The sequence below is a fragment of the Hetaerina americana genome, unplaced genomic scaffold (genome assembly GCF_022747635.1).
Source record: "Hetaerina americana unplaced genomic scaffold, ioHetAmer1.1.p SCAF_1, whole genome shotgun sequence".
Lineage (NCBI taxonomy): Eukaryota > Metazoa > Arthropoda > Insecta > Odonata > Calopterygidae > Hetaerina > Hetaerina americana.
The window spans coordinates 84,776,258-84,802,808 of record NW_027286069.1 but is presented as its reverse complement, the minus strand read 5'-3'; the positions used below and the strand labels follow the sequence as shown (position 1 = coordinate 84,802,808).

The 26,551-nt window shown below is 38.1% G+C and overlaps 1 protein-coding gene across 1 annotated transcript in view; it reads right to left on the bottom strand.

Moving 5' to 3' along the window:
- LOC139687732 (prostacyclin receptor) overlaps positions 1-26,551 on the bottom strand; it is a 67,262-nt gene that overhangs the window by 3,145 nt on the left and 37,566 nt on the right. The window contains exons 2-4 of the mRNA XM_071585041.1: positions 2,457-2,640; positions 1,563-1,664; positions 1,300-1,436 (exon numbers count right to left, since the gene is read on the bottom strand). Of these exons, the coding sequence (XP_071441142.1) occupies positions 1,300-1,436; positions 1,563-1,664; positions 2,457-2,640 (423 nt within the window). The remainder of the gene's footprint in view (positions 1-1,299; positions 1,437-1,562; positions 1,665-2,456; positions 2,641-26,551) is intronic.

Below are 26,551 nucleotides of genomic sequence, written 5' to 3'. Positions count from 1 at the left end.
AGTTTATTTGAACTTGTCAATGGTAAACACCAATGTGTTAAAATGTCGGCTTAAACCACATGGACTGTGGTGCAATGCACACAGCTATGACTACTTGTGTTATTGTGAGCACGGTATTTTATCATAACATCTTCTTCCCTCAAAGCCCCTATAATTTCAGACTGTACTAGGACACCTTGGTAGCTCAATTTGCTCAAGCACTCTGCCGGATCCTGGTCAAGGTGAATGATTTTTATGCTTAAAACTTATTGCATAGTAGTGTGACTTATTGGAGTTAGTTTTATATTAGAACAAATTTTAACCTAACACCGTTAAAAATGATTTAGTATGTATTAGCTATACTCAATTGGGTAGAATATTAAAAGAAACTTCCTTAAGTCTAATTGTGATGCAGGGTTTTGAGTATTTTTAGTGTTATTTGAGTCTTAAAAGTACTTAGTGTTTGATGAAAATCCTACTCTGACTGGATACCACTCTTAATATCACATATTTTGTTAATGTTTCATAACCTGTAAGCCACAGCAAACTCAAGGGGGCACTCTGCGATAAGCTGCGATTCTGTTAAATCAAAAATATCTATTTTTACTTCTCTCAGGGGACTGGGAAAGAAATCCTCCCACTTAGACCTTTAAAAATTCAGCTGGGAGAAAACAATATCCCTGAAAAAGGATTATGTGGGAAAGTGAAGGCAATGTTTCATCAGAAAGCGTATTTGGCCTTTTGTCTATCTCCTAGATTTCAACTTAATAGTTACTAAAACCTTGCCCCAGGCAATAGGTTGCATTGATTACCTTTTATGGCGGTCTTTCTTCCTTCACAGAAGAATAGAAAACCATATAACAATCCTGTCTACAGGCACTAAATTACTAGCCAAGCAGGGAAGGAAAGATTACTCTCCATCATCTTCCCTAGTAATACCCCTAACCTAATCCTTGGAGATAAATAGCAATGGTGTTCAAATGTGCAAAAACAGTTGAAGAAATTACATACATTATTACATATGCATAAGAGTACATCATAAACCTCAGGCTTTGAGTACCATAATTAACAATTATGCCTTTCTTATAAATTACCCCTGACATTTTAAATGGTAATTCAGAGATAGTAAAAATTATTAAAATACTTGGGCTTTTATGTTCCAAGTTTTTAACAATACAGAACAATGGCCACTTTGTATATTTTCACTAATATGGGCCATTTAAAACTAGAGTGCACATTGGGAAAAAATCTCAAATTAATGCTTGTGGGTATTCACCATCTAGGGGCCTATTATACCTAGGTACTGCATGTATTTCTTACCATTTGGGGCATCCAGCACACCACAAAGACAATGCATAGAACTGCCATTAGTCTAGCAAATGAAAGTTCTTCATGAGTTGCAGATGACAGATTTACGAGAAGGTGATGATGTCCAAAACGAGAATGGTTTGAAGATGCTGAAGCTGGCATCGATGATGAAGTCATGTGAATTGCAACTCCATCACAGTGACCAGCTCCCTTTTGTGACTGTGTTTTGTTGTTTGCTACCCCCATGGAATACGATGATGTCCTGAGGGAGTTACGACTTATACGACGCACCACACTGTGTCCTTTGATGCCCACTCGGCAAAGAACTCTTATTACAGCCAGGTTGCAACATACTATACATATGCATAGCAAGGTACCTGCAAGGCATTACAAATGAATGAAATGTGAGATAATTATGAAAGGGTGATATAAGGACAATGAAAAAGAATAGGGTAAAGATATAATATTTTTGAAATACATCCATTAGTTTAATGTGACAAAATACCCTTGTGATTCAACAAAATGGGCATCTAATAGTTACTGGGAAAGAAATGACCACTTTGATGTTTGAATAAGGCAGAAAGAAACATTTTGAAATTATTAGTTTTCCAAAACCTTTGAAGATGCATCCTAATATTTTCCAAGATCTTTGGTTTTTCAGATTTGAGAATTATTGGGTCAAAAATTAAGGTATGTATGCATTTATTTACAATAGTTCCATGCAGTTTGGCAGATTTAAAAATATATTAAAATGCATTTACATATTTATAATTAAGTATATATTTTCTTTACAGAGATAGCTCATTCTGTAGAGATTGAATAGACTGTTTATCCGGCTTTCCACTAAATTCCATTATTACTGATATTTCAGATTACTTCATTGCCTTTATCTTATCTGAGTGAGGTCAGGTTTAAAAATTTATGTAGATTCTACATAAAAGCCAACAAAGGAAAGGGATTAGAGGGGGAAGTGAGAAATGACAAGAAGGTTCATATTCAATTAGCTGAAAATGCAGTATCAATTATGGTAGACTAAAGCTGTACAATTATTTATCACCCACTTTTAATTTTTAAGTAGTACAAATACAAAAGGAGATCACACCTAATACAGCCAAATTTATGGTTACTCAAGGAGGGTACATTAGTATAGGTTACGAATTGCAACTCACCAAACGTGAAAAAGACATATGCGTACGCAATATCTTTGGGTAATGTTGCCATTTTGTAACGTACACAAGTGTGTGTTTGTGGCTGGAAGTATACGCCAAATCCAATGAAAGGCATAAACACCAACACCAGGACTGCAGCCCACAAGGAGAAGATGGATCGCTTGATGAGGTTGTACGTCACTTGCTGTTCGAATAAGGCAGAAAGAAACATTTTGAAATTATTAGTTTTCCAAAACCTTTGAAGATGCATCCTAATATTTTCCAAGAGCAGACACATCACCGTCACTTTGTCATTCCAGTTTTATTCTTAAAATACCCATTATTAATAATGAATATATTTTTAAAAGCAAGTAATTATATCAATAATTATGAGAACAATTTGGGTTTTAAAATATCCACATATCTGCATAAAATATCCATAATTTTTCACAGACAGAATAACACGCATTAATGCACACCAAACTGCCATTTACGGTAAAGATATTTGAAGATTTGAGCATTCACAAATGAAAAGAGATGATATGTATCTGTCTATTGAAACTCATATCCTAAAAGAAGTTAAAATTATAAATGTCAAAAACTGGTTGAAACCTCAACAAATATTACAGCAGTCCAAATAGCAAAAAATAATAAATGCATCCAAAAATATTCCAAATATTTTTTTACATGAAGTAAATATTTCAATGCTTAATTTAGCAATATTTATTTCAAAGGTACTTTAATAAAAGTACCATGACATCTTAAAAGTATAGCACATACTTGAAGAAAAGAAAAATCAAGGCTACAATGGCGCCACATTCCCAAAAGAATAGTTGTGCCTCTCTGAGTACGCTTTATTTAGTACACGTTACCGCAGTGAGCGAATTATTGCCGCAGCGAGAAAATGTAACAACTGCATCAGCGATTGTAGGCTGGTTACGCTGCAATAACTTAATTCAACACCAATAAGATCGTGGAGAATAAGACAAAATTCCTTATTAGCTGCAAATAGAGTGGTTTGCAAGGAAACATGTTCGTTGAAAGCAACTAATTGCCGTCGACAGTTTTCGCAACGAGTACTCGTACGTCGACGCTAATCAGAAAAGATAATTTTCATAAGTTCAATTCCTTCAATTGTTGGGAAAGATGAATTGAATAAAAAATGAATGATTCAGTTTACTCAAAGATAAAATAACGTTTTATAAGCTGCGAATACATTTGTTGTAAACATCAGACCACATACGATATGTGTCCTTTAGTGCCTAACATACAAAATGAATTTAGGAATAAGAGTTACCGGTTGGAATATGGATTAAGGTAATGGTTAAGTAATTTATTATTGTACTTTCATTTCATTAGCTGTAAATACCTATGCATGATACCTACACTACTGTTATATATCGGGGGTCGAGATGGTGCGGTGGCTAATGTACAGGCTTCACACCGAGAGGGCCCGGGTTCCTGGAGACAACAAATATTTTTCAGCGGTATCCCGATCCCTGCTTGAGGTGTTTTGTAGAGAACACTTCGAGTGTGTACGACGTCCGTCGGATGGGACGTTAAATTGCGGATACCTTGGCGCCTTTTGATAAGAGTAGGCTAATGCCGACGCTGGGTTTCTCTCCACCCTTCCTTTACCAACTATCCCAAATGGCAAAAATGACTTTATCTGTCATCGCCTCCCATAAAAAAACTACTTCTTCTGCATATCTATGAAGCCTAAGGGACTCGCACCTAACAATTACGTATCCGATATAGAATCAGAATTTTTCCAATTATATCACCTACTTATTAGGAAATGCACGTATGTAGTCATGAGTGAGATGTGAAAATGTTCTCATTACCATGTAAATATTATAAAATATGTTCGTGTTCTCCAAACATTCCTATTCTCCACTTTTTCTACCTTCCCGCTTCCATGGCATCACCTCCCATCCTACTTCTCACTTGCAACCCACCTAGGGGAGAGAACCTTCCCTTCTCTCAATAATCCGTGTTTTTGCGAATATTATGTATGCCGAAGATTGGACTCGTAGATACAGAAGCATTTACATTTCATCATTCTCAACATTCGCCGACTCACGGAATACGCGAAGGTCACGTTTCAAGGACAGATATATTTACTGCAGCATATTATCTTTTCATCTTCTTCTCTTCCCCTGCTGTACATACGTAAACTGGGCCAGGTGACATCGTAAATGTTTTTTTTTTAAATTGGGTAAAAACTGGTAAGGAAAATGATGCATCGCAACACGCAGCCATAAAAAAAGGGAAGGGCCAATTCAGTACTCATCGCATCCTCTTCGCTCGTTCAAGGGATATCCGGGTTGCCAACCTAAAAAACTGTTGACACTCGGCGACGGCCTTCTACGTAGTAAGGCAACTGACTTGGGGGCTGGGTTTTGATACAGGACTTCGAGGCGAACGAGAGTGGATATATGATATCGTAAATACCATTCATTGCGTTTGATAGCCTAAAATAACCTCCCAATTCTTCCTCTTCTGCTTACGGAGGCCGTAATATCTGTCTGCTTCCCTTCGACAGTCATATAATTGCGACCTCTCTTTCTTTCGACCGTCAATTCCACCTCGAACGTACTACAAATCCTGTCATTACGAAATTCATGCCTGGGTAGTTAAAACCTAAAAATAACCGTGTTTGGAGCGTAATGAAAAAAATTATAAAACTGCAAGAAGAAGTTACGTCTACGGTTCTTCAAATTGCTTTAGTTCAAGAGCTTTCCAATCTCTTCCCCCCCGGCGCATCTCCACCACAGCATCCGTGGTGAACTTAGTCGAGTCGCCATGAATCTTCAATAGGAAGCAATTGAACTATTTGTTTCCAGTGCTTAATTTCCGGAATGATTTCGAGATAGTAACTATAAGGTCACAGGAGATAAAATTATTAATATAATCCGTGAAAGCACAGGGAAAGGAACTGGCCCCCCCACCCTGATGTGTGAATTTTCACAAGCCGTATAGGGCTTAGTACTGGGTGAACTCTACCATCACCTACTAAACCGACCTTCGGGTTGATTACTGTGTTTATGGTTTTTAATCCGTGAAAAAAATATGTAACATCTTGAGACTGGGGTCGAGTGAATTATTCGATGAAAGTGATTGGCATTCATTCTAGCAAAGTGAGATCGGAATGGTGATAAATTACATTACGAGCCTCGGATTATTATAATTATTTTTATTTTGTAAAAATATATAAGCGAAGTGCATTAACACAAAGTATTTACTGGATAAAATTTAAAGAGAAATATTTATAATTAGCCCCCTAAGAAACACTGCAAGTTTGTTTACGATGCATGATACGCATACGTATCATACGAAATAATTAATTTTGTTTACATTCGTAGGACAAAGTGTGTCCCCTATATGGAAAATTGTTTGTGATAATCAGGAACCGCAAGGGTTATTGTTTTTTTTTCGAAGTCTTACGCGTTTAGAAACAGGGCCATGCTTTTTTTCAATCACTTACAGTAAAAAAATGCGTCTATGCGCGGATAAGCAACATTTAAAGTCTCTGATTTGATACATTAGACGTTGATCACATAGTCACATTCCGAGCAACGGCCGCCGATTATGTAATACTGGAGTCAATCGAACTTGTACCACATGGATACGTAATACACATGAAACTAAAAAATAACATTCCATTAAATTTTTGAACAATAAATTATGTAAATAAAAATTATGAGCACTCTTTACTGAACAGCTCTTTTAGCTTTTACCGATGTTCACGCTTTTACAAACAAGCAGTAAAATTTTCGCAGACTGCAATAGTGAGCCTGATATTATACACAGAAAATGTACCAAAAATGATTCACAACATGTTTCAATATGGCGCAAAGAAAATGAGAATTTTCCTGTTAACCTGACGGATTGAAATAAACGACTGGGTGGGTCAGGGCCGGAAGTGTGGTCGCCTGCATGCAATGCCGATAATTCAGTATGGGTTTCCAGAACCCGCTAGAAAACATTCTGATATTTCAGGTTTATTTACCATTTACTCATCCTATTGAGCCTCGAAGAGGCAAATTGTATCCTGAAACTAGGTGAGTACATTTGACGGTTACTCGCAAAAAGATAATCGCACGAGCAATTACCAAATCTGGAATTGGAACTCGCTCCGCAACTTTTGAGACTGAATGCCCCAATTTCACCAAGCTGCCAGAATACATCACTGAGAAAAGGTCAGAGAAAAAATGTACGGTCAACATAACCTTGAACCCAATGTCCTAAATATAGCCTAAATATTAGGCAAACAAAAAAAGGTTCTCTGAAAGACTAATTTTAAGTGCGTGTACTTTAAAATTGAATAACATCAGTTTCCTCTTTCCAGAGCTGGAAAAATTTTATGAAAGCAACATAGGCGTAAAAAATATTAGCTATTCAGGGAAGGAACTCGCTCATGTTTGGCTAGTTGATCAATGCATTTAGAGAATGATTACAATAAAGGAATTTTATTTTCAAGAAAATTACTAAAACAGGCGAGGGCTAAGGGGCAACCACCGAATTGGAGTCAACATTATAGTTCGTGACATACCGTAATTAAAGGTAGGTTTTGGACGATCCTTAATGTAAATGTAAAAAATTATTTTAATTTTCAAATCCTCATACTACCTAGCTGCCTTCATCCTGTCCAAAAAGCCTTCATTGTCCTACTCTGCGTCACTAACCTACCCCTTTCTATAACGATTGCCACATCACGCGACCCCTCAATATTTCCTCCACCCACTTTTTCCGTTTTCTTCGGATTTCACTCAACAGCTCACTCTTTTCTCCTTCCATATTTAAAACTTCGCTGCTTCTCTTTCCCTTGGTCCACCTCCATTTTTTTAGTTACTCTCCACACCCACATCTCCAAATCCTCTGATCTGTGCTCATATTTTTACCACAAATATCGAATTTCGGATTCATAAGGCACTGATGCTTCATATTTAAGTATTTCTATCAAAAATTGTGTGAATTCCCTTATCCAAGCAAATGCTTCTACGGCAAACACAATTCTTTTTTTTATTGCCTTTAGAACCTAGGCTTTTTTCCTCCAAAATACTACTCAAGTAAGTAAAGTGCTCCACCTGATCTAGTTTATTTTCTCCTACTTTCATGTTTAACTTATCTTTCCCATTATCGCGAATCTCATTAATTTGGTTTCTTGTGATTGAAATTTACCCATTCATTTTGCATTGTTCCCATAAATTACTCAACAATGATGAATTTTTCTCGGGTCTTTTCTCGGGAGACCCGTTGGAAGACCTGAGAGAACTCCATCAAGTAATAACGCCGGGAAAGCACCATACGAGTATCTTACTTTCAATATCTCCAATCTCTTGGGGTTCATACTCTTGATTACATTCTCTTGATCGAATTCAATCATAACTGGCACTAATCATCTCGTTATTCTCAGTTCGAGCCATTCCCATGACCCCTATCACAGTTCTTTCGCATATACTATATGTTTTAAAACGAATGGTGATAGCGGACAGTCCTTACTCGCTCCCCTGCGTATTAATACCACCCCCATGACCCCTATGACTATTGCAGTAATAGTCCCTGGTGGCCTAGCCAGGGTGGTAGGGTTTGGGGGGGAATCAAACTAATGATTTTTGCACCTGAAAAACGTAATTCTTGTCATGGAGTAGTATGCCAGAAATATATCCTGTTACAAATTCACTAACGACGGTTGAGTTCAGTTAATAAACTAACGACACATTTTTAAGGAGTGGATCCATTGGAAACCAAGAGTTAAAGGGAGGCATCCATAGTTTGAATTAAAACCATGACTCTCAGAAATTGTTTGCCATAATATTTTCTAAAATTGAATTAATAAATGGTACACACGAGTACAATAATATGTAACTAATAAAATTCAGCGGTATTAAGAATCACGGAAATTCAAAATTATAAACATTCTTTCACATTTATTGATCATGTTTCACATTTTTCAATATTTCTTCCTTTACAGATACGGAAAATTGATTTTATGCATACGCAAAAAAATCATGTTTACGAGTCCAATATCTATTAGACTGCACTTAATTTTTTTAAAGATCAATTTTATAAACATTCAAATTTTATCACAAAAATTAGAGAACACCTTATAATACAGAATAGAATTAGTTTTTTTATGGTAGATGTATGCGTTGTATGTACGTAAAACCCCTCGGCGAAGATATTAGCCCGGCTTGACAGTTAATGAGTCATATTGCGTCAGAGAAATCTTATATTTATACACATTTTGGAGAGTTTTGGGATGCTCATGGGAAGAGCGTATAAAGTGCATTGCGCAGGAGGAAGGGGCAGTAGATGGGAAGAGGGGTCGTATGGTAATTGAGAGAAGGGGAGGGTGTTTGGCTGGGGTTGATGACTTAGGAAAGGAATATGTGAGAGAGAGAGTAAGGAGAAGCGTAGATATGGAGACGAAGAGACTATGAGTCTTGGGCAGAAAATTTCATTTTGACAGTTTCCAGTTTCTAAATTTGCCTTTTTATTCTACGTCACGCCAAGGTTAAAGACGCATTTGTCATCCTCAACACGTTGACGAGACCAATGCATGAAGCCTCTTGAAATTAACTTTAAAAGTCAGCAGTTCTTGGCGACGCACGTAGGGTCAGACATAGAATGTTGGGTGGCGGGAAACATGCCCCGCCCCATCCTTGGCCTCCATGCCTACGCTACTCCTAAGCCCTCTGATTTACGTACATGTTCCGAATAAGTCGTTTATCCCTGCTGTCTAATCCTATATCCCGCAATACAAACAACAACTTTGTCCACCTACTCTGTCTGGCCGACTAGAACACCTCCTCAACAGCCACCGTGCATAAAAACATCCTGATTATATTCTATAAGGATTTATATAAACGCTATCACTACCGCAAGGGCTTCACTAGATATACTTCTGTTTCTAAACCCACATTTATCTTCAACCAGGCATTTTTTCGCGCAATTACGTAATGCAAAGTAGTCGTATAAAATTTTATGCAAACGTATAATAATAATTTTCAGTACAACCATAGCTGCAAGTGGAGTCAAAAATTATGGTCTGATATTCCTCACATGCTGCCGCTTAACATTTTTCCAAAAAATCATAAAAAATGATCCAATTTTAACTTTTGGCTATATTCCTACATCATAACGGATCCAACCAAAAAAAAGAAACTTTTCCTTCCATTTTCACTCAACTCTTTGGTAATTCTACGTCAATGTTATCCGGTCCTGCTGCCATATTCGACTTCATTTTTTAGTCTCACTTACTAGTACTAAACTCAACCTATCCTCATCTGCGTCGTATTCATTTTATATTTTTAATATCCACGGCTGAATATTTTTTACCAAATAGATCTACGTATTCTTGCTACCATTCCTGAATACCTTACGGGTTCTTTAAAAACTTGCGCATATCATCTCGTTTGGTCGGTATAGTTTTTGTTTGACACCTCCAGACATTTCTCTCCCCTTCCTCATAAATCCCTTCTATTCCTTGGTCTCATAAATGCCTCCATAGCCTCCCCGTACTTAGCGTCAGCTTTCTTTGGCTCAGTTAGTTTTTTGAAGTTGATTCTCTGAACATACTCCCTTGAGCCAGCAAATTACAGGGAAATATTTGCCTATCTTGCGAAGGGATAAATGGAAAGCAAGAAGTACCCATAAAAGATTTAGGATGCAAGTGCGATACGAACGTACGCCAAAACAAAATGTGACAGAAAAAGGAAAATCAAAAAAGGATGTATTAGTAAAACGCGAGCTGGTGGATGTAAATATTTAATCACGAGGATGGGCAATGAATAGAAATGCTACCGAACAATTTTTGTGACTCTGCATAAATAAATGCAGGCTAGATGCTCAAGAAGATTAGCACATGCTAATATTATCGACGTTTACTCCACCGCATAGCATATTTATCCATCAATATTTAATCATTATAACGTAGTCTATTGTTTAAGGCAGGTTTTGAATGGACTCAAATAGGACAACGATACATCTCTTTGCCTCTGCTAAAAAAACAACCTGACAGCCGACATAATAATAATAACCCGTCTTCAATGCTATATACTATACTTCCTACCTCCACACATTCCGTCCACCATACCTATGCTAATCTTACCCCTTCCCCACTTGCCTCTTACTTAGTTCCCCACTTACCTAGTTTCCCCTCTATCAAAGTCTACAACATCCCGTTGCCAATCAAAATGCTCTCCATTCATCTATCCTACCTACTTTGGAGTTATCCCAGCAATTTCCTTTCCTTCCCTACATGCCTAGCACTTCTTCATTTGTGTTACATTCCGTCCATTTCATTTTTTCATCCTTCTCCACACCCACATCTGAAAATCCTTCGATCTACGCTTATAAACTTACTTCAATGATCATGTTTTCGCGCAAAACAAAAGCATGATCTCTATGAAAGTTTGAACGACAATTATATTTACATCCTCGCCCAACACCCCTGCCATCCCGATCCCTTCTCCTTGTGAAAGGTTCTTTGCTTGGCGCAATGCTTCTTCTTTTGTCCCTCGAACTTTAAGCATTATGGTCCCAAAACATAACAATATTTATACTAAATAATATAGATGTGATCCAATATTTTTGGTTCCCAAAAAAACTTCGATTTCTCTGAAAATTCCGTTGAGAGATAGATTTGAAAGTTACGTACTACGTTAACTCAGAATAATTTAAAACGGCCATAAAATATTGTACAATTTCTGAATATTAAAAGTTACACAGCGGATGAAAGACGGTTCAAAAAAACGCCCGAGTATAAATGCAGCATGAGGAGGAACAACAGTACCACAACATTCAAAAGAAAATCAAATAAGTAACTTTATTGAAAAATAAAGAAATGAAGGCGATTGATATTAAATACGCATCAAAACCTAGCGATACTTGGTGTATCAACAAGAACGGTGAATAAAGGATGGTATATCGAATCAAAGCAAAGGATAGAAGAATGTAAATCCGTGAATACGCAATAAAAATAAAACATCCTTATTCCTAGCAGAGAAAATTCGAAGATTGAGTATGTGCTAAGAAGATAGAAACTTGAATAAGGGAATTGTTTATCACACCTAAGATCATGGAATGAAAGAAGCCGCAACTAAGGCGATTAAGCAAAGAAGGCACGTATCATAAACAACAACTTGGGAGCAGCCACGGCTGAGCACATGGTCAGCGCATGGCCTTGTATAAAATGCAGAAAATGACGTACCTGAGGAAAGTTCGCAACTTTTGCGTTTCTTTTTAAATTCAAGGTGTCTGGTTAAAACGCGTTTATTTCAAATGCCACTGAAAGAGGACCTTTCGATGCAAGAGGATCAAACGGGATGCCACGAAAGTTTAATTAAAAGTAGATCAACTATAGTTTAAAGTTCAAAATTACGACAACCAGTACGATCGCCACTCCCAAAGCTTTTTTAATCAACCTCACTCACATGGAAGGAGAGAGAAAGTCACCGCTTGAAAGAAATAAACAGAAATCAAGTAAGCGAGCTCACACACGTCAGAAATGAAAACACGAAAATTAAGTTTAATTGGGGGTTAAAATATGAAATGGCTCTCGGAAGTAATTGCGTTAGGTTATTTCTGCCAAGAAACTCAGAATTACCCTAACAAGATGCGTACGATCCAATTTTGATTCATACACCACGGAAATACAACATACATCGGTTACACTAAGCACTGGGTATAGCGGCTGATGTCCATGAAGCATTTCCCCTAACCTAGATAATTCCCATTACAGGTAGAATATAAGGATCAGGGATACAAGTCATTTTCTACGCCATTTCTCGCATGGAATATTTTAAATAAAAGTAGGATTCTTAATATGCAATTAAATTGTCCCGTAGCATGGAAAATGGACATGCTTAATTAACATAATTAAATTATTTCCATTTCATAGCAACCATAAGGAAGATTCACTCGCAGGCAGTAGGTTATTATATTAGGGAATAGGGGAAATAGTCCAAGGCGCTTCAGCGCTTACCTTCAAGAATTTTTGGAAAAAGAGCCATTCCCTCCCGAAAACCTACTGCATCGGGAACGCCGAAATAGAACGTGTAGACTCGATTAAACACTTGGGCGTTACCCTCACTCACGACCTCTCCTGGGTGAAACACATACGGGGAATATGCGGACAAGCTAACAAAAAATTAGGATTAATTGGAAGAATACTGGATAAATGTGATGAAAAGGTCAAAGAGAAATGATATCTTTCGCTGGTTAGTCCTCATTTAGAATACACTGCTAGTGCATGGGATCCTCATGGAGTTAAAAGTTTAAATTACAGAATAAATCTCTTGCATAAATTGGAAAGATGCCTCTTTAGCAGTGATGTGGAAAATATATTATTGCCCACATCGTACAACAGTAGCAGAGATCATGTCAATAAAATTAGACAAATGAAGTTTAGAGCAGATAGATTTAAGATGCCATTTTTCCCACGAACAATAAGGGATCAGAATAACCTTATCCGACCAAGGTAGTGGCCATATTCTGGTCAAAATTAGTCTCGTGTGTATTCATCCCTGCCACAAAACATATCGGTGGCTTGCAGGGCATTAAAATATCTAAAAAAAATGAACACTTCAAGGTTGAAGCATTCTACAGTAGTTCAAGATTACCAGACAAGTACTGGCGAGGCAACTAAAGATTTTGAAAAGATGCAGCTGAATTTATTGAATCCATCACGAGAAACCACAGTAATGAATCGAAAATTTGTTTGAAATACGAAAGGTAGAGCTCCTGTCATCTTAAACTCAACGGCGTGCGAATTCGCGAGCCGCCAAGACATCAATACGAGATGAACGCGTTACTCACCACATTGAACCGGTAAGGTAGAATTTTCAAGCTCCCAATAAATAATAATTATTCGTAACATTCAATGCGGAAAAATGAAGGAATGCGAAAGCTTTCCAAAAAGAATCCCAACTTGAGTATTTCATAATCGGGTAAATTACTTAAAAATAACATTAAAGCTGGCTAGAGGTAGGTTGTTGATGAACCCATTAACACAAGGCCTACGTTTTCTAACTAAATGAGCTCTTCTGGAGCCTAGCACATTAGAAACACCTTCTAATTTAATAAAAATAATCAAACCGTCAACCCAAAAGTTTTCACCTCGTACTCAGCCGGTTAAAATTTACGCCATAGGGGGGGGGGGGGCAGTTACTTTCCCGAGAAGATCTGGTATCCGAAAATACACAGTCTCGAACTCGGGTTCTCCGGTAAATAGCCAAATGCTCTTCCCACTCCGCTACCACGCTTCTTTTTAACTCGGCGATCAATTACATTCATGAGACTACCTCCCTTCATAAAATTACTATCCTTTCCTTTCTCTACGCCCCTTACCCAACTATCTCAGCGTTATGCCTTTAGCATCCCATATCCCATAATTATCACGTCCATTCACATTTTCCTGTCTTCTTCAAATTTATTTCAACAGCTTTCTCTCTTCCCAATTTTTCTTATTAATTCTTAAATTACCTTCCTTTGTATTCATTTCATGTTCCATGCCACGGTATACACCAAAAGTCTCCGTTTTATGTTATCCTCCTTCCTCCAAGAACCAAGTTTCAGAACTATGCTACGCCAGGACCCACATCAAAGTCTTCACTAATCTTTCTTAACAACCTAATTAAGGCATTTTCCCTTAACCCTTTTTTTTCGCAAATGATTCCTCCGATAGTGCTTTTCCTTTTCTCATACGACCATTCTCATTTTCGCATAAAATACCGCCCAGGTAAGTGCATTCATTCTCCCTCCTTCCTTAAACTCTTCAAAATTATGGTGCCCTAATATGATACTACATAGGTTATCCATATGGCCTTCATACTTCTCGACAGCCCCATTACTTTCATTTTCTTACGATTTATCTTTATCTCATATCTCTCGCACTGCTTCTGTAATGTGTTCAGCAGGAAAATTAATCCCTTTGCTGACTGGTAAACTAAGACTTGATCTCTAGCCAACCTCAGTGACTTAATAAACTCCACGCCTACTTTCACCTCTGAATCCCGGCATTCCCCAGCCGCTTATTACTATTCCCTACACGTTTATGCTAAAAAAACAGCATGGCGGGTAACTGAATATCCTGACTTACTCCCTCGGCAATCACTGCTCATCCTGATTCTCCATGCATTACACTTGGGTAATCCGAGTCATACACAGGTTTTGCATGAGTTCTTATCTTTCCAGTACCTTAAGATCTTAGGAAATACTTTCATTTTCAACTTCGTGAACTCTACTAGGTCAAACACCTTCTCGAAGTGTACGAAGCAAATAATGACGTCCTGATTTTATTTAATACTCATTAATATAGTGCTTTTGCCAAGCCAATGGCTTCACGAGTTCCATTCTCTTTGCAAACTTAAACTGCCTCGCTTCTCTCTAAACTCTTTGCCTCTGTAGTCGTTTTCACTATTTTCTTCATTCTTTTTTCGACAGCCCTTAATAGCTTTGCTTGGCACAAAATGAATTGTATGGTCTTATAAACATCGCATACTGTTGCGTTTATTTTTTGGAGTGCCAATTAATACAGAAAAAACGAAGTTTCTCACCATACTTCTCCACACATATTGTAATTAATCCATATAGTCTTCCTTAAATTTCTCCCATTAATTATTTCGCTACTCCGGAGATTATCCATTCACACTGCCTTAGTCACCTACATCTGCCGTAGGTCCTTTACTAGCTCGGAATCTAATCATCAAGGAGAAAAGCCATTCCATTACCGCCTCTTTCTATACCTCTACCTGCTTTCCATATCGAAAATACGTAAATTTCTCCCACGTGTCCTTTACTTGCACTGTGCTAGCCATTCTATCCCTTCCAGTACAATCAATACATTAATGGTCAATTCTCTAATACGTGGCATAGTTTTCTACTGTCTTCAATCTTAAAAATTATTTCTCCATTCCGTATATGAAACGTTTTTAGTTATTTAAGTCATTCTCCACATCCTCGCACAGCTTCTTTCGCCACGCTTATTTCCATGTCTAATTAACTCGCCGTAGTTTACTTTTTATTCCCAATTTCCGTTCACGTCATTCTTTTGAACTAGGTGTTTGTAATCATAAAAAAAACATTCTGCAAACATTCACTGTTTTCTTCCCCTCTATGCCTTTAGGCAAATTAAATTAGATGAATTATAAATCACGCACAAACAATACATCTCCATTGAAATTAAATTCGCCAGACTATGATAACAAATGGAATAAATGAGGATTTCAGCAACACGATAAATTTAGGCAGAAAGGCTTACACAAAAAGCTATTGCTAACACTGAAGAATCGGGCTAAGTGTATTGCCGGTCATCACATCGTCGATCGTATGGTAATAAAATGGTTTGCCGTCCAACTTCGCCTGTTGGAGCGTCAGGACTCAGTATAGGTGTGGAGTCATAGACATAAACATCGAAACAAAAGGTGAAAAAAAGCAATTAAGATGGGAGCATTGGACGAGGCAAATTGGATCGCTGGCGAAGTGCTCAGTCGCCGGGCGTTACTCCACCCACGGCCGCCGAGAGACACCGTCTCGTCCCGGGCTCGCGTGACAATGAAAGGTTTGATCAAGTCTCCGACAATTCCAATCCTATAGCTCCCAAAGCGGGACGGCGTAAGCGATGCTTCCTCCTAAGTTCCCTAAATAGCCTTTCGCATGATGTGCGGATCCCGTGTGAAGTTTTTTTTTGCTTGAAAGATCTACTCGGACGACATCGATGCAATAACATCACGGAGGCAAGTGATCATGGCTGATAGTCCGTAAATGGCTTGATTGGAAAGCGATACACTGTATGGGAAAAAGAAACACATGTTTGAAATTGGGAACCCTCAACTTTCACAGTAAAAAATAAGGATGATAAAAATTCTTATAACAGACATTTTTTGCGTAAGGTCAATGAAACAAATACATCTTGATTTTCATCAAAAACCAAACAAATGTTGTTGTCATTAGCTATTTGTTTATAATTGTGTAGGCATGCAACAGTAATTCATTATTAACACGACAGGAAATGCACGCATATGGTTATTTGAATATGCTCATTAAAATATGCTCGAATTGGAAACCTACCGTTGCATTCAAAGACCTTGTATTATTTTTAATGAGGATATTATGTCATCATTTTAAATGCATGGCTTATCATGAAAATATTCTGAAACTTCCAAATTAAAAAAAATCTCAAGTTTCCCATCGTCGTCATTCTATTCTCCACACCCACGAGTTTCAAAACGGATAATTGGCAATAAGTTACAGAAATTATATTTCTGGTTCTAAAGTAGGCCTAGATGCTTCAACGTTTCCCATTTAGCTCCGATGATTTGTTCCCACTTCCTTTATTTTTTTGGATTCATTCTACGAAGTGTAAAAGCGTATCAATGCAACCGCACTGGTTCATCTACCAACATGGAAGCAGAGATATACTTGCACATTCTAAATGAAGCTGCAGCTGATATAATAACAACATAAAAATATGCTTGAAGTCGGACGAAGAAGTTTGTCACCGAAATATGCAGCAAATTATTTGACCGTTCTATTACGAGGTGTTTTCATTCATTCCAACAAAATTGATAGCAAGAACGATCCTAAGACTGTAACAAGCAAGTTAATCATTGCTAAAAAGTTAGAAATTGAATTCGACATTTATAGCAATGTAACAAGCAAAGTGCTCATTGCTAAAAACTTGGAAATTGAATTCGAAACGCAAATTTCATAGCACCTAAACTTCTTTCTCTCTTTTGGCTCCTTTAGATTACTTAACCATTATACACCGTATAATATTTAGCATTCCCGCACTATTCAATACAGCAGCAAATACCTGGACCATACGGATTTTTTTCACGAAATATTGAAAATCCTGTCCGATAAGCCTTATTGGATCAAATATTGTCGTGAAAGCCTGATTCGATCTCATTTAAGAGGAGCCGAATTAATTCTCTCGAACTTACATGGAGACAAAAAGAAGACGGACCAAGGATAATCTCAACAATTCTGAAATGATACGGTAAACCCAATAATAATAGAATTGTGAATATTTTAACGATTTAAAATTTTTCGACGTTCACTGACATACAGAAAGTGCTAAAAATCACTAAATTTGAGAAAAACAACGGTAATATCAATCCAAAGGTTAATCGGAGGCTTTAAGGATATAAAGATTCCAGTTTCTCAGGAATATCTAGGGACCGAAAAAAATGCCACACAGCTTGGGTGAAGCTGGGGATGCACAAATTTACCGAAAATCAAATCTGAGCTCTCTGGAAAGTAGCCGTACGTTCTACTCACCATTTTACCACGCCCCAAGAATTAACAGAGATAAGTTCAGTGAACGCGTGCTTAATATAAATTATAAAAGCTAGAATTTCTCGGCCATTTTTTCCTCACCGTGGCCATTAGCGAAGTTCCTCGGCGCTTTGTACATTCGGTCTTTACCCTTTAATCCGAGATATACCTGTAAAATCTATAATTGGCACGGAAGCAGATTTTTCATCAAAACTGACCGGAAAATGGTAAAAGGAGATTTTTTTAAATCTAAATATATTGTTTCTAACCCCGGACTTATCAAATGTTGGCTCCATAAGGAAAGCATTGAATTCAGCGCAGAGGTTTATATTACTGCATTTTTCAATTTATTTTGCTTTAGCTATGATCTTGAGACTTTAACTAATTTTTACACGGATTAAATATTAAATGATCCAACGCTATTCAGCTAATATTTGTATCTTGCACGAGAAATTAAATAAATCGTATTCACAAGCGATTTTTAAAAGATTTTTTGGGTTATTCGGTTAGGGTAACCATGACCACGGCAATATTTTAAAACATTAATTACTACTGAAATTACTTCAGTTCACGAAGGAAGTGATGGAGAAAAGTTTGACAACGGTTAGGTTTCAAGTAAAATTCATCGCTCTCAGGTAATTTTGAAGTTTAAATAAAAGTTTTAGAAAAAAAAACAAAATGTGTTTCCTTTCTATGCGTCGTTCTATTTTACCGTCAATTTTGATGGAAGCTATAATAATAATAAAAATAACAACAACAAAGCCATTCAAAAATATCAATAAGAGGCATCTAAAGCTTTTCTTTTGACCTGCAAGATTCTTCGGAGCTGAAATTTTGCTCGAGTTTGTTTCTTGTTCGTGAAAAAAACTTTTGGACGCACTTCCACAAACAAAAGCACGCAAGCCAACTACTCTCTGAAGATATTCAAGGTTGCGAGGATTTTGATTTGAAGGGGATACCGAAGACGCTTCTTGTGGGGAGGACTAAATCAACCGAACGTTATGGAAGATTTATTTTGGCGCGCAGACGCCCGCCAACAGGGAACATAAACACAACTTTATATGACGGGCTTTTAGCCCAGCGAGAGCCCTTGGAAAATCTGGAAGACTTAATACACCACATTTTAGTATGCCCTCGCATGCCGACGAGAACATTTGGCCTGTTCTGAATGATTGACGCCGATAAGAGTTACTCTCCTCGCTTTTTGATACCCGAAGTTCGTGCGATTCTAAGGCGGCAGTGACGGTTTGCCAGAAATCGGTGGGAGTTTGCAGTCGCCTCCAATCTCTGGGAGTCGCTTCTATCAGGAGTTTCCCAAGTCAAAAATCGTGAGACGCAGGATACACCCACAAAACACCCGAAACGGAGAGCCGCCTCCTCCAATTAACATTAAACTTCTTACCGTTTCAATTTCTAAAAAAATCTTATAATTAGACCCTCAATTTTGTAAATGAATAACGTTTTTCGAATTAGGAATTTAAATCCCATCTTTCCGACCTATCTTCTATATTTTCTGAGTGGGACCACCTGGACGCAAAATTTCCCTTTTGATGGTCTTCTCTGCCTCAAGGTGTCTTCGATTGGACGAAGAAGGTCGGAGCTGGTTATTAAAACGAAAAATGGCACGATAATAAACTGTATGGCAAAGGGACTTGCTGCGGGATAGAGGTTAGTGAATCGTAAATCTTTTTAGTCAGAACGAGCACTCAGGATTTCATCTGAACTCAATAGTATCATGAAATTTATGAGCAAACTTAAGCATTTAAGAAACGCGATGAACCTCTCCAAATCTAAGCGCAGTCTTCTTCTATAGGCAGCAGGATTTACTGACACCCAACTGATAGAGAATGGTAATTACATACGAACACTTTCACTTCAATTCAGTCTGTGTTAAATGCAGCCATGTGCCGAGGGGGAAATAAAACTGTTTGAAATAATTGAAGAGTAAAACATCAGGACTAATTAATGTCTTCATTTTCATCAGGTCCCAACAGCATTTAAAATTATTCAATGAGGGGATGATCAAATAGATTTATTTTATCATATGGACATAGGTTAGATAAGGTTATATAGGGTGGTCTCTACTTCTGCACAGAAGCTAATATGATATCTCCGATTTCTTGTGTACTGAACGACTTTCCAGCGACAAATTTAGTAAACTAGAAAATTAGAATTTCCGCATTTCATTCCGCAACGATTGATAAAAATCACACAATCATAATTAGCTTATGAAAGATTCCGGACATTGAGGGATCCGGGTTGGAATCCCGGGCAAGACGAATGATTTTTATACTCTGGAAATGTTGCATAGTTATGAAACAATGCAACAATTCTTGGACAAATGAAAGAGTTTTTCGGCGCGTTGACACATAAATAATTAAATGTAAAATTTTCATGGCACACAAATACGTCATTGAAGCCAATTAGAGCTCTAGATTTACATATGGAGTCAATATTTTAGCCTTTTGCGAGGAAGCAAAAATAAAACAATTAGCTCCGTGCATAGATAATTTAAAAAGTAATTACATGTTTCCATATTAGATGATTCTTTTTTGGTTTTGGACGGAACCAGTATTTTAATTGTACCCATTGTAGATATTGTATGCTTTGCTTTCTTATTGCCACCATACTTCCGGGCTCAAAAATAACCGACAAATGAAAGGGAAGAAGCACGGATTTATCAAAGAGAGGGCTCTTAACATATGGAAAGAGAAAGTGAGGAACAATTTCCACAGGCGACGAGTTGACGCTCTCGAGTGCTCGTGGGCGAGCGAATATCGTCCGTGGATATTATGGTCCTGCAGTCACCCAGTCCCCCCTTCCCTCTCTACCGATTCCCCAAATCTCCTCCCTCAACGCCTTCCGTGTCGATCCCAACTGGTCCGTGAATGAAGCACGTGTACAAAACTCACTTCCATTATCGGGAGAGGCTTCATGCGACGATCCCATAGGCCTCTTGGCGACATAGGAAACTAGAAATAGGTCGAGGAGGAGCGAGAGACCAGATTATTCGGCCCGAGGCGCGTGTTCACCAGCTTATCACTTTCGCCGTCCGAAACGAACGGGTGTTCTTCGTGCCGCTTCATGGTAAAGGCTTTCGTGTGTGTGTTTGTGTGAGTGTATTTGAACGTGTAGTTGGGGACGATGCAAAGTGGTGCCGCGCGGCATGCGAAGATGCCGCCGGTCATCTCTCCCAGTTCGAAATACTGAGAGATCGATGACGCTCGAATGGGTCCAGGATGAGGAATACAGGAATACATGTACAGCGCACTTCACCACAGCACGCTGAAAAATAAATTGCGCGCAGGAAATAGGATGGTGACGGCAACAGCATCCAGACTAAGCGAGGATATATAATGAGGGAACGCTAGGAACGGATCGCACATTCCTCGCGCGCGAGTTTTATTGCGCAAAGTGATTCATCGTCGGAAGCACTCCCACTTCCCATCATCGCGAATCCTCGTGGGAGAAGAGCGCGGGGAAAAAAGAGACTAAACGCTCCACAGTGCAGCGATTTGAACTTATATATATATACCCCTCTCCATGTCGCCCTAGTTACCGTACTATTTTTACTGGCGGTTAAAAGTTCAATTTACGAGAAACGTGAACTCCAAGACGTCACCACGGAAGCAAACGTGGATGTTGGCTTCCGGGAAAACTAAACGACGAGACGGCGAGGGAGAAAAAACTCTTCAATACTTGTCACATGGGTATCAATTAAATAACCTATTCCTAGCATTCAAAAGTAGGGTCATTTCTGGGGTTCAAATAATCTGAGTCATTAAGTTTATGCCTATAGTTGCTCCTCACGAGAGGGAAAATGCTTAAAGGGACTGTCGGTAATCTAAAAAGGCCTTCGATCCATCGATTATGCCTTTTGTTTTCAATCGCTAATAAATACTTCCGAAAATAAATTAACAATGAAACCAAATGATTAAATTTATTTGTAATGAGCCTAATTTCATGCTTTCAATTTCATAAAATCAATGAATCGAGTCGGTTGGCAATTCGTTACAACAAATAGCAATTACGAGCGATTACTCGTATCTAGAGTAGACAAACACAATTATTCAAGGTTCAATGCGCATATAACGAATGCAATTTAGTTTGCTTGATGAGAGATAAATAAATAGGTGTACCACAATATACGCTGCTTGATAAATAAATAAATATTTGTACAATCAGGCTAATGGAAATACGTACACTAAATGTATGAGAACGCAGAACTTCAAAATTCGTAATACCGATTCTTGAACTAACTAGTATCGTCGCATGGAAGTAGAAATTTTTCGTGCCCATGAAGCTAATAGACGCAGCTTTGCCTCGTTTCAATCCTCACTTAATTAAAGTACGCGTATTCCATTGATAGCCATCATGGAATATCATTTGTTATTTTGAGACCCAAAATGAGTATGTTTTTCTGATAATTTGAACATCCACTCCTAAAATAATTGCAATAAATCAATGCAGCTGCCGTAAAACATACCCAATGCAAAAATACAATAGGAGCTAAAGAGAAAATATTTTCCAAATCGACATAAAATTCAAAGGGAAAATAAAGGAAACGTTGCCATGGAAATCCTAGAGCTATCACAAAATTGTACAGGTAAGGCATACGAAGCATATTCGACAAGTAAGGACCGTGCAGAAACTGATGCAGCGAAACGAAAATTAATCAGAAGTTAACGGCGATTTGGCAGAAAAGCGAAGTAGGTGGATAGGAAACTAAAACCGTCAATAATAACTTTTTCTACAGAATATATTTTTCTACGGCCAAACAGACCTAATTTTAAAATAACCCTCGTAGTCATGGACTAGATGCTAAAGTGAAGCTACTACTAACCTACCCGCTACTAAAGTGATCACTCCTTCAAATGTATTGCTCGAAATTCCCACATTTTCCTTTCAGACGACAGCATCACTCACCTCTCCGGGGGAGATTACTTCAAACCGATGTTAATTCAGGAACAAGAGCTACTCTTACAACTCGGCACCACGGTTAGAATGAACCACTGAGTAAATTTTGGACATGCTACACGAGAATAAAAGTACTTAAGGGCAGGTCAGTACCATCATATAAGAAGGAATACAAAAGAGCGATTCATAAGATAATAGAAAACCAGGAATATACACACTACAACAACATGTGCTCAGAAACAAAATATGAAATGGAATCAACCTATAAATGAGTTTCTTTGGTACGAAATTTGAAAATGAGCTGGAATAATCGATAAATTAGATATTATCCTTAATGGCCATTCTGATATTGCAAAAAAGATTGAAAAAATACATAAAGAAACCTTTATAACGATGATAACAAAGTCCTATAGAGAGAAGCCGAGGTGGAAGAAAACCTTGGGTGCACTGCAATGAGGGAGGAATACGAGTATGAGCTCTCTCTAAAGAGACTAAAAAATAACAAGGATCCAGGTTATGATACCTTAATACCAGAACTTTTACAGAAAAGCGGCCCTCTAATGAAGGAAAGAGTACCTATGAAAAAGATAAAATACTGTCTGATTGATATAAAGGCGATACGAGTATTTCCTATACCAAAGAAAAATTTTGTTCGGTATTGCACAATATGCCTATTACCTCATGCTTCACAAACTTGCGTCTCTCCAAAAAGTTCTAATGCTTGCTTTCAATAAACACGGAATAAGGCAATATAAGAAACGGAGTTGTAAATAGAGATCCAAGGGGAGAAAATAACCGATTCGATTCGCTGATGGAATCGTAATGGCGTGAGAAAAAGAAGAGGAGGATCTTAAACCCATACCAAAAATGATGGGGGAAATTATGGAGAAATAATGTAATAAATATCAAAAACGCTAAAACTAAAATAATGGTGTGCGACAGAAAATTAAATGTTAAATTCAAAGAAATACCTAATGAATAAGCATTGGAGGAGGTCAATGAATTTACTTATCCGGGAAGCTGAATGACGAGGAACACCACAAATAATGGAAGAAGCTAACTACATATATCGAATATGCAGAATTGAAAATATGGTCTGTTTCATACCATTCAATGTGAGAGGATTGGGCATCTAAGAGCAAGAGTGCGGGTGAGGGATTTCGACGCACAATTTTCCGATCAGTCGCATTCTGGAGGTCCCGGACGTGATGACTTCCCACAAAAACTGTAATATGTTTGTGTTAGGCTCAACGAAATGAGTCGGGACAGGATTCTGACATTGGTCGTCTTTTGCCGTGCTGTGCGAAAGGCGGATAGAGTGTCACCTTCCAACAGGGGAGGGGTGGGAAAGGAGAGGGATTCCTTCGACGTCGTCATCCATGACAGGGATCCACCCCTTTCGTACTCGTAGGGGACAAGAGATTTGACTACTCTATTCCCCTAACGACCCATGTCAAGGTCTTCCTTCCCATCACTCGATCTGATTACTCCCGGTGGGTGCGTGACATATAAGTTTAGCAGTGTGAGTGCGCTGACCAATGAAATGAGGGCGGCGGAGCGAGACTGACCTACTTATTTCCCAAACAAACATCCTGTCTTTCATTCCGTACTCGATGACTTCCAGCAGGCACTTGGCCAGGATTTTCTATCTGGGAGGGTCGGAACTTCGCCTACACTTGGACAGTAGACTCCACACATAAAGTAACTACTACGCAATATATTTCCAAGAGGGAGTGAGGCTGAAAAAAGGCGAGTGAGCGTCATAAATAAAATTTTGCAAAGAAACATCTATAATTTAGCCTACCGAGCCACCCCTATGCAGGAGGGTCGTAAAATTTTCTCAGATGAGAAAAGAGGTTCCTAACCTGTTGGGTAAATTGATGTATTTATTAAAATGCAATTTTAAATTTCAGAAAAATAAATACTTAGTTATTCCACATAAATTTTTATTAAAACACGACCCGGGTTTCGACTTACAAAGTCATCATCGGGTAAAGTACATCAAGTAAAGATGATGACTTTGTAAGTCGAAACCCGGATCGTGTTTCAATGAAAATTTATGTGGAATAACCAAGTATTTATTTTTCTGAAATGAATCGCTTTCACAAAGTGACGCCTGAAACCATTCTGTTCGTGCAATTTTAAACTTAATCGCAAAATGCAACTCCTTGAGTGCACCAAAGCCAGTCAGAATATTTCTTGTTTCTTAAATATCTAGAGTTCCGTCACTAAATATCATTTATGTAGTAAGTCATCGGGAAAGCTTTGACTTCGACAGGAGTTTCTTGAGACGTAGATAATGGGTATTCAAACTACAGAACTCCAGACTCCAGCGGCTTATTTGCTTTAATCCTCTTATCAAAGTCCAATTTCCTAAGACGTACGATAGCGTTAGCATTTCAATACGAAACTCTCGGTCGTGAACACTGCGGGCCAATTCAAGCACGAGTTTTCTCGAGAAATTGGGAAAGTATCATTCAAATTTACGACGTGTTTACCAGATACACAACACTGGCTCCCATAGAATTTCCACCAAAGAATGCATATCCTTATTTATCTAAAGCCGAAAAAACTTATCTTAGCCTGCCTTTCGCGAAGTAATTAACGATATTTTATCTTTCATGCATTTTTACATTCAATGCCAAAATGACGTAGACTCGACGCATTACTGCCGAGCGGCATTTTATATTCAAATGTGAGCTGAGCTCATTTGAACTCGGGGAGTCAATTTGGTGGACAAAATTCAGCATCCGATTTTGAATTGTCCACTAGATGTCCTATGCCCATTAACGTAACTTAATTTGGGAATTGAGTGAATTCCAAAGAAGATTTCAAATAAAAAATTGAATATGCGCATGCGGAACGGGAAACTTCCCGATTCTCTTTCCTTCCCTCACTTGGCGTCCGTCCTTATGCGAAATCACCCACGCGCCGCCATCCGCCATTCATCTAATTTAGAAACGACAGATTCGGTCGAAGCGTCTTCTCCCACCCGCCGATGACCGCGCATTTTCCTTCCCCCTTCCCTTTTCGATCCCTTTCCCTGAACCCCTTTGACCCTCATTACTAGACGTGACGCTCGGCTCGGCAAACCCTTAGCCGATCACCTCCGAAGTGACGCATGAGGGAAATTTCTCAGAATTACCTCACAGGGTCATATATATGAGGATGTTGTCTTGTGGGGAGGTATGCTTTAAACAAAACTGTGCCGTGTCAAACCAAAGGAGAGGGGCCCAGGAGGAAAGGAAGGAAATTTCGCATGCATGTGACGGGAGGGCTCGTTTTATTTTCAATTTCCGACGAGCCCGATGTTGGGGGATCTTGTTAGCAGACTGAGAAATTGGGGCAGAATAACGCCCCCTGTAGAGGGAGAAACCCTTTTCTCTAGGGACTTGATTGACTGTGCCCATTTTCAGTTACCACTTGAGAAAAGGAATGAATGAGATGTTGGTGTAACATGGGTACTCCACGCGAATAAAACCAAGGATCACCAGAACGTGACACGGTTTACACATCTCTAGGAAGGTCTGATAAAATAAAAGATTATGTTACAAGTTGTATTGCGTGAATATATATATATATATATATATATATATATATTTATTCATTTATTAATTTATATGTGTACACATATAAACATACATATAAACATATATATATATATATATATATATATATATATATATATATATATATATATATATATATATATATATATATAAACACACAAACACGAAAACCCGCCATATGGCGAACAAAAATAGATATAAGGAAAAGGGATAGGAACCCACATAAAGGACGAATATATATATATATATATATATATATATATATATATATATATATACACATATGTGTGTGTGTGTGTGAATTTCACACGCCGTCGTGCTTAGTACTGGGTGAACTCTACCATC